Source organism: Littorina saxatilis, linkage group LG3, assembly GCF_037325665.1.
Source record: "Littorina saxatilis isolate snail1 linkage group LG3, US_GU_Lsax_2.0, whole genome shotgun sequence".
Lineage (NCBI taxonomy): Eukaryota > Metazoa > Mollusca > Gastropoda > Littorinimorpha > Littorinidae > Littorina > Littorina saxatilis.
In genome coordinates, this window is record NC_090247.1 from 67,249,913 (window position 1) to 67,259,912 (window position 10,000).

At 40.5% G+C, this 10,000-nt stretch overlaps 2 protein-coding genes across 5 annotated transcripts in view; one reads left to right on the forward strand and one right to left on the reverse strand.

Moving 5' to 3' along the window:
- The window catches only part of LOC138963048 (activating signal cointegrator 1 complex subunit 3-like), a gene marked incomplete in the record, with an annotated part of 184,999 nt that extends 183,925 nt beyond the window's left edge, over positions 1-1,074 (forward strand). The window contains 1 exon segment of the mRNA XM_070335040.1: positions 391-1,074. Within this exon segment, the coding sequence (XP_070191141.1) occupies positions 391-744 (354 nt within the window).
- Positions 1,075-2,210: 1,136 nt separating this feature from the next.
- Positions 2,211-10,000, reverse strand: part of LOC138963050 (EF-hand calcium-binding domain-containing protein 6-like) — a 58,837-nt gene continuing 51,047 nt past the window's right edge. For 3 of the 4 annotated variants that reach the window (XM_070335041.1, XM_070335043.1, XM_070335044.1), the window contains 3 exons: positions 9,887-9,983; positions 7,554-7,613; positions 2,211-6,057 (listed from right to left, as the gene is read on the reverse strand). In XM_070335041.1, the coding sequence (XP_070191142.1) occupies positions 5,839-6,057; positions 7,554-7,613; positions 9,887-9,983 (376 nt within the window). In that variant the 3' untranslated portion in view covers positions 2,211-5,838. Of the gene's footprint in view, positions 6,058-7,553; positions 7,614-9,334; positions 9,371-9,886; positions 9,984-10,000 lie in introns of all 4 variants that reach the window. The other variant, XM_070335042.1, reaches the window with a different exon arrangement.

Genomic DNA, 10,000 nt, shown 5'->3' on the forward strand with positions numbered 1-10,000 from the left:
AACAAATACTGTTCTCACGTGTGAACGTAGAAGACAGAACAGATAACAGCGACGTTTCGACCCTTGGGTCCTCTTCAGGCACAATATGTAAACAAATCGGAAAAAAAGAAAAGACACGATAAAACAGAAAGAAGAACTGCACCCAATTTCTTTTTCTTTTTGTATTTGCCAAGCACATCATCGTGGGGCTTTTAATCCATAACATGCATCCGTCTACAATGTATCTTCATTCATCCTTCAACATGTATAATAAATATGTAAATGGCAAGTATACAAGACATACAACATTAGGACCTAACCGACAGACGGACATATAACATACCGACAATACTGATAAAAAAAGGCACCCAATTTCTTAATACCACTTAACATTACCCTCCATGGTTACAGAAACACGACAACAAGGCCCACACCCCTCGCTTCTCCAAGCCCAAGGATGAAGGCTGGTTCCTAGTGGTAGGGATCGTGGAGTCAAGGGAGGTCATCGCCCTCAAGCGCGTCAACAACATCCGGGGCCGCACCACCTCCACCCTCGCCCTCTTCACCCCCGAGACCACGGGGCGGGTCATCTACACGCTGTACCTGATGAGCGACTGCTACCTGGGGCTTGACCAGCAGTACGACCTCTGTCTGGACGTCCGGCCCGCCAGCCTGGAGACACAGGTCAACACGGAGCTCGCTGGACAGTTTGACGACATCATCTTTGACGACGAGCAGACAAAGCAGAACAGCACGTTGGAGTAGAGGTTGTTTGTGTGTGAATTGTGGGAGAGTGTTTTGACTACTTCTGGTTTGATGACATCATCTTTGACGATGTGGAGAGAAGGGGGGAAAGCAGTATACAGCTCATTGCTGTAGAATTTGTTTCTGTTTCAATTCTGGCCCAACTGTTTGATGGCATATGATCTTTGACAATGAGCAGAGTTTCAGGTAAGGGAATAGGCAAAGAAGCTGTACAGCATACAAGAGTAGAGTTTGTTTTTGTGTGAATTCTAGGAGAATGTTTTGGCCATTACTGGCCCAACAGTTTGATGACATCATCTTTGACGAGGTGCAGAATTTCGGATAAGGGGGAGCAGAAACAGCAGTACAGCTCATTGGAGTAGAGTTTGTTTCTGTGGGAATTCTGGGAGAGTTTTGACAAATTCTGGTCCAACATTTTGAGGACATCATGTTTGACGATGAGCAGAGTTTCGGGAAAGGGAAGTGCAGGCAAAGCTGTACAACATGCAAGAGTTCTGTTAGGGGGTGAATTCTTGGAGACTTTTTGAGTGTTTTGACTATTGTCTGGTTGGACAATTTGACGCTATTGTCTTCAACGACGAGGAAAGGGGAGCAAAGACATCCGTAGAGCATATTTGAATAGAGTTTGTTTGTTTGTGAATTCCAGGAGACTGAGTGTTTTGACTATTGTATGAGAAGAGTTTCCGAAAAGACACACCAGTACTTGTACAGTACAGTACCTGGTTACTGATCGACTCCTCGAAACACCAAGGCATGCACGAATGAACAGAATGATTTCTGTGTTTTTTTATTTTTTATTTTTTGTTGTTGTTACTTTCATTTGTTGTTTTTCTTCAAGCTGAGATTTTGTAATGGTGATAGGTATTGATAGTTTTAAATCTGTGTATTGTGTGATATGTTTGATATCTTGATTTTTCTCAATTAGTTACTTTCATTGTCTTAACTTATTGTATTGAAAGTGTTTACACAACACTGTGTGACTTCAGAAGACTTTGTATCAACAGAGCACGCACGCACGCACGCACGCATGCGCACACACACACACACACACCATGCCAGGGAACATTGAGTGCATATTTTCTTGACAGAGCTAAAAACAAAATTCAATTTTTCTGTAAAATTGTGCATTGAAACGTGGTATTGGGTAGTCCAATTGTGATTGGTATTCTGCATACATCTTCAGTTTCGATGTTGAGATTACTAGTCAAATTATGAAATATATATTTATTTGAATGACGTGAGTGTTGATTGAAACTTTGATTGATTATTGCAAAAAGAAAGACTGGATGGTTTCTTGCCTTATTACGCAAGAATAGTAATGTTCAATTGGAATTAAAACTAATCGTGCAACTTTGATGTGTGTGTGTGTATGTGTGTGTGCGCGCAAACGTGTGTGTGTCAGTGTGTGTGCGTGGTTGAGTGCATCAAAGTTGAATCTGAACATATAAACTATGAAAACTTTAGCAAACAATAATGACTGGTTTATTCTATTAAACATGTTTCACAGAGAATGGTTGTTTTCGCTCATACATGCAATAAGCAATTCAATTATCATTAAAATGAAATCAGCAGTACGTACACCATCACAGACCACATATCACATTTTGCTTGGAAAAAAAGATCGTCAGAGAAAAATTCTGTTACAAAACAACATATTGCAGACAAAAGTAGAGGATTATATTGTCAATAAAAGTGAACATAAAAAGAATAAACAAACAACACTATGAAATAAGCTAAATGTCCATAATTATATCAAACTATAAATAGAATTAGAGAGTCGTAAATTCTTGTGCAGCAAAGCAATTGCTAATATGTATTTCAACATACACAATACAGTCTTGACAAGTTCAAATGTATAGATAACAATGAGACATAATACTGAGAGGTAAGCTTTGCAGCCGAAATACATACACATAACAAAGAGCAGAGGATGCCGTAGCCTTTTGGAGTAAGTTGATTAAGAACAAGAGTAATGATACACTAATAAATACCTCAAAATAAAAGGCAAATAATTGTAGGAATACTGTACTCTATATATCGTAAATTACGCTTATAATCATTAAGGCTGTTCATTGTGAATCACAAAAACAAGAAAAAAACGCGTAAGAAGTCAATCACAAACTAATTTTTGTATACAAGAAAGTAGTGCTTAAATTATGCATTTGTAATCTGGTCCAAGATATAGATTTTGTTCAGTGAAAATAGGGTATTCCTGAATTTTCATCTAGTAGCTTTGTATCACAGGTAAATATTAATTTGGATTAGATGAACAAAAATAGTGATTTAAGTTTTCTATGGAACAGACGCAAATTGTATGATGGAAAAATTATCTTGATTGAACTATGAATATTTTTGCATAGATTCATCTTTTAAACATCCATGATTTTAATGAAGAATGGCATTTAGTGTCAAGGATGTTGGAATGTGCCAATGTTTAAGTGCACACACAAAAACACACTTGAAATGCGTTTAAGTTCCTTCTTTTTAAACTGTTTTTATTGTCTCATCCTCCAAAAATATGTTTAAAAAGCAACTATTTTGTATATCTTGTTTACTGCTCTGCAAATACTTAGAAAAGCAAGTCATATGACATGTGTAACAAAATTTGCTTTTGCTCAAATCCACCCAGTTTGATAAACAAACCTCTTTTGTCTTTTGTCAGAGCAAAGCAGCTCGCATGACAGTACTATTTCAGTATCGTTAGACTTCAAGCTGTTGTACCTCAACGAAAAGAATTGCAGTCTGCAGAGAGAAAGTTAACTATTTATTACTTCAGCAGCAAGGACTTCTTCTTCTTCTGCGTTCGTGGGCTGAAACTCCCACGCACACTACGTGTTTTTTGCACGAGTGGAATTTTACGTGTATGACCGTTTTTACCCCGCCATTTAGGCAGCCATACGCCGCTTTCGGGGGAAGCAGCAAGGATTGATTGTTAGGGAAGTACCTGCGATGACAGGACACCCTTGGGACGAGCCGATAGTGTCCCTTCATTGCAGGTGGCCTTTCATAACAGGTATGGTAAAGATACTAGACAAAATAGTGTCCCTTCATTGCGGGTGGCCTTTCATAACAGGTATGGTAAAGATACTAGACAAAATAGTGTCCCTTCATTGCGGGTGGCCTGTCATAACGGTATGGTAAAGATACTAGACAAAATAGTGTCCCTTCATTGCGGGTGGCCTGTCATAACGGTATGGTAAAGATACTAGACAAAATAGTGTCCCTTCATTACGGGTGGCCTGTCATAACGGTATGGTAAAGATACTAGACAAAATAGTGTCCCCGAGTCATTGCAGGTGGCCTGTCATAACAGGTATGGTAAAGATACTAGACAAAATAGTGTCCCTTCATTGCGGGTGGCCTGTCATAACAGTATGGTGACGATAATAGACAAAGGGACAACAGTAGTGGTCCTTTCATGGGAGGTGTCCTCTCATTGGAGGGGCCTCAAATCGCAAGTGCCACTGTATAAGGAAACATAAAGAAAGTGTCTAATTTTAGCATTTGCCGAATTCTGTCTTTGTCACATATGTCCACAAGATTGGTTCCCATGTAGACATCCATGCCACCCATTAATAAGCCAGAAAAAAAGCCAGCAAAATTAACGTTTTATTCATCAACTGTGCTCACACATTCAAAAGTAAGGCAGCGTTATTGACTCGATACAACCAGAGTACATCATTATTTCTTCAAATGTTGACCTTGATTTAATAATGTATCTGGGAATGTTCATACAGTACCTTAAGGCCAATCCCTATAGATATAATAGTGAGGGTGATGCCGATTCTGTTGTATATACGTCCCAGAAGAAAAACAAAAACTGTTTTGAAGCCATTCTCGAATTTGTGTAGTTATGGCGAAGAAATTGTTTGGACGTTAAACAAGGAGAAATAAACCAAACATTAAACATTCGTTTTTGAAGTTGCTCTTGTTTCTTGAAATCTAGTTCAAACTGTCTTTGTTTTCTTGATGGAAAAAGACATGCAATTTTAGAGAAGGACAACAAATACTTTCAGATCATGCCAGAATTAGCGGACATCACCCCTTGGGCGGGGATATAGCTCAGTTGGTAGCGCGCTGGATTTGTATTCAGTTGGCCGCTGTCAGCGTGAGTTCGATCCCAGGTTCGGCGGAAATTTATTTCACAGAGTCAACTTTGTGTGCAGACTCTCTTCGGTGTCCGAACCTCCCCCCGTGTACACTACATTGGGTGTGCACGTTAAAGATCCCACGATTGACAAAAGGGTCTTTCCTGGCAAAATTGCTTAGGCACAGTTAATAATTGTCTACCTATACCTGTGACTTGGAATAATAGGCCGTGAAAGGTAAATATGCGCCGAAATGGCTGCAATCTACAGGCCGTATAAAATTTCATCTCACACGGCATCACTGCAGAGCGCCTAGAACTGTACCCACGGAATATGCGCGATATAAGACTCATAAGACTCATTGATTGATTGATTAATACAACTTAAATGTCATCACTGTGGTTGCTAATGCTGCCTGTGTTGCCGTTGATGTTGACGACGGCGACGACGATGATGATGATGATGATGATGATGATGATGATGATGATGATGATGATGATGATGATGATGATGAAGGTAAATATGCGCCGAAATGGCTGCAATCTACTGGCTGTATAAAATTTCATCTCACACGGCATCACTGCAGAGCGCCTAGAACTGTACCCACGGAATATGCGCGATATAAGACTCATTGATTGATTGATTGATTGACTCCAAAAAGTTCACCATTTCCAATATCTAACAGAACACCCCAGGTCGCTGTCTGAGTTTAAGCCTGCCGGGCCCTTTGACTCCAAAAAGTTCACCATTTCAAATATCTAACAGAACACCCCAGGTCGCTGTCCGAGTTTAAGCCTGCCGGGCCCTTTGATTCCAAAAAGTTCACCATTTCAAATATCTAACAGAACACCCCAGGTCGCTGTCCGAGTTTAAGCCTGCCGGGGGCTTTGACTCCAAAAAGTTCACCATTTCAAATATCTAACAGAACACCCCAGGTCGCTGTCTTTTAAGCCTGCTGGACCATCCCACAACACGGACTTCAACCAGTTCATCACACGACAAGTCTCTATCCCATTCTGAGGAGGGCGTCCAGGAACTCCTGGTATCCGAGGTGGCCGTTCATGTTGGTGTCGAACTCGGACAGGATGTGGTAGAGGTCCTCCTCCGACACGGGCACCCCGCATTCCTTCAGCACTCGCTTGAAGTCCACGATGGTCATCTGGCCTGTGCGGGAGCGGTCGTTCTTCTGGAAGCCTCGCCTTAAGTTCTTCCAGTGCTTGATCAGCTGAAAGGGTTGGAGGGTGGAGCATGTGAATCATGGTACAAATCCAAAAACAGATAAACTACTATTTTATTTTATTTTTTAATTTTTTAATTTTTTAATTTTTTTCGAGGGTAGAGCATGTGGAATCATGGTAAAAATCCAAAAAACAGATAAGACTATTTTTTTTTTAAGTTACTGTTATGGAAGTACATTGAAAGAGTGAAAACAAGGTTATGTTTTTACATGAGTCATGGTAAATTTGAGTTTTTCTTTATTTTCTTTTGCATGCGATTAGCTGTGATTGTAAACTAATTGTACAACACTGTGACAATTGTATGGTCCTAATTCCTACGATAAGCGATGGTGTTACATTTATTATCATTATTATCATAATTGAATGGTGATTTACTTAATTTTGTTTTCTTTGCGCGAGACTGCTGTTTCCTGGTATTTTATCAGCCAAGACGATGTTGCCATACACAATTTTGTTTTTTCTGGCCTGCAAAATCAGCGACTGTTTACAAGTATTAACAGTTTGGCAGCGAAAGAATCGATTGACCTAACAATGCGACTGAGTGATATTTAATGTTCATATTCAATGTTCCGCTGAGACCATACGGCAGAAGGTAGATGAATATGACATAATAAACAGAGAGAACTTGGAGAATTATATATGGAATCAATTACACAGCATTCGAATCATGTAGAGCTTGACATATAAAGTCGAAGGTGAGAGAGAGAAAGAGGGATGGAGAGAGAGAGAGAGAGAGAGAGAGAGAGAGAGAGAGAGAGAGAGAGAGAGAGAGAGAGAGAGAGAGAGGGATGGAGAGAGAGAGAGGGATGGAGAGAGAGAGAGGGATGGAGAGAGAGAGGGATGGAGAGAGAGAGAGAGAGAGAGAGAGAGAGAGAGAGAGAGAGAGGGATGGAGAGAGAGAGACATAGAGAGAGAGAGAGAGGGATGGAGAGAGAGGGATGGAGAGAGAGAGGGGGATGGAGAGAGAGGGATGGAGAGAGAGGGGGATGGAGAGAGAGGGATGGAGAGAGAGAGAGGGATGGAGAGAGAGAGAGGGGGGTGGAGAGAGAGGGATGGAGAGAGAGAGGGATGGAGAGAGAGAGAGAGAGAGGGGGATGGAGAGAGAGAGAGAGAGAGAGAGAGAGAGAGAGATTCAGAGACAGACAGACAGACAGACAGACAGACATAGCAGCAGCAACAACAAGAAATAATAGCCAAAAGCAAGAACGCAGGTACAACAGCAAAAAACATGTCCAAGAGAAGATAAGCTCAAAAGTAACCAGTATAATCATCAGATACAGGAAAAAGGCGCAGAAGAAAAGAAACACACCAAGGAAAGAAACACAAGCACATATTTGCCAAAGAAACTAGAGCATATCTTTTTCAAGCACATAATTATCTGCCAAAGAAATTAGAGCACATCAGTTTACCCTTCAGTTACACATCAACACGTTTCTTATGTATTACCGTCACTATAACGAGAGAGTGTTAACCCAAAGTCTACCTTGTTGCGAATACGAAGTAAGGCCTGGTTCACTGTTATGGGATGAGACTCATCGCCTGGCTGTTAGAAGGAACAATTCACACAAGCACAACACCACTGTTAGTGTATTATAACACACATCCAAAAACAAGTAGACTGCCAACGTTCCAAACTTCAGAATAAAAAGACAAGAAAGGCATGTTGTTGGAACGTGTAATTATTGACAACACAAAACGTGTGATAACGCACTATTGTCATAACATGAATGTGTGGTGATAATTGTGTTTTAATACAAAAGAAAGTACGTTGTTGGAACGTTTAATTATTAAGAAAACAAAGCGTTACGTTCACAGATATATCGACCCAGCGGTGTTTAAATTGCACAGGCAAACACTACATAGACAATACTTATTTTGACAAATGTTCATTCCAGCCTCATTCGCTGCAAGCGGCTGAACATTTTGTCAGATAAGTTGTGTCTAATTTATAGTGTTTTTCTGTGCACTTAAAAGACCGCTGGGTCGATATATCTGTGAACGTAACGTTTTGTTTTGTCAATGATTAAACGTTCCAACAACATACCTTTCCTGTATTATAACACCGTTATCATCACACATTCACGGTATGAGAATAGTGCGCTATCACACAGTTACCAAGCGTTCATGTTATGACGAGACAACTGCACGGTAAGTCAAAGGTGAATTCAGAAACAATCCATGATAAAATTAAAGACAAACGATGCCGATTAAACAAAATAAGACACCTCTTCTTGACCCCCTTTTCACAGTAAAATCTCTGACGACTAACACAGTTCAAGAAGACGTCATGATGCGAATAATGACGTCACGCAAACATTATGTCGCTTATCTTGCACGTCTCCCAGAAATCGACACAGAATTATGAGAAAGAATAAGTTTGTCTCGGTAACTTCGTCATATCAGCAGTGGAAAATGACTCGTAAGGTCACCACCAGGCTGTGCATGCATCGGTATCGTATGTCATTAATGTAGTGAACAAAATAAGGCAATCAAAGGAAAAGGTCACATGGTTGCATATCCACACACATTGAGTCATAAATCAATACACTTCTTTGAGGGCACACACCTAATACTTTTTTGTTACTCTCCTTCATAAAAAGTTCGCTACAAATGCCCAAATTCCGTAAAACCACAACTCATCCTCAAGCCTTTAGTTACATGTTTTGACTAATTCAGGCTTTTGTATGTGTCGAAGTATAGAAGGCAAAGACAACCAAAAATACATCTTACGATATCTATCAAGACTGCTACGACTATCAAAGATGAACACTTCTCAACGGTGTCAGTGTCTATTCAACCGTTGGCACAGTAACTTTAAATCATCAACATTGTATTAAGACTTCATAAATGAATGTAATACTGAGGGTGTTGGCTCTGATATTCTATGTACCTTTCTTTTAATGAATTCATGTATCACATTGTAAAAGCAAGAGAAACTGCACGATCTGCGGACATCAGGGTAACATAATAAAATTATAGTGTCTTTTCTTCGTCAGCTTGTTCATCATTGCAAACATATGGTATTTCAGCTTCAAGAATTCTGAAAAGAACGGACAACAGGTAGCTTGCGAGAAGTCGAGTAAGCGAAGCGAAGGGTAGAACGTATTACATTAAGCTTGAGAGGAGAAATGCCGATTTAGGGTATCCAAGTAATAAGTGCACACATTTTCAGCATTGTTACCAAACACACTGTTGGTTATGATTATGCGACCATCCACTTACCAACCGTAACCCGGGTTCATGGTTATGTCAGTATGCTCTTACCCTTTTCTGTGCGTGTCGAGGTATTGGATCACGTGGCTAACAGGAGGACAATCATTCGTGATTTATAGACATAGTTTAGCCTTGGCCATTAAAATGCGTTTATCTACGGGCTGAAGATAAGCTAATGTGCGCGTGTGCGTGCGTGTGTGTGTCTGTGTGTGTGTCTGTGTGTGTGTCTGTGTGTGTCTGTGTGTGTGTCTGTGTGTGTGTCAGTGTATCTGTGTTTGTGTGTGTGTGTGTGTGTGTGTCTGTGTGTGTGTGTACCTGTTTCTGTGTGTCTGTGTGTGTGTGTACCTGTTTCTGTGTCTGTGTGTGTGTGTATGTGTGTGTCTGCGTGTGTGTATGTGTGTGTGTGTGTGTGTGTGTGTGTGTGTGTGTGTGTGTGTGTGTGTGAACCGAGGAGGTAAAAAACAAGAACAATTGAATTTTGCACCATTAACGAAGGTTGAAAGATATTCCGGACAGAGATGCCGACGTTGTAATAGGTCCAGCTATGAATAGCACATTATTCCTCACGTCAGCACAGAACACACAAACACAGTAACTGGTTACCTTTTTCTCCATCTTGTGAGTGCGTGGACTGTAGACAAACTTGGAGTGTGGTTCAGGCTCCTCGCTGAAAGCTTTCATGAAAGCCAGGTAGTTACACCTGAAAGCACACAGGTA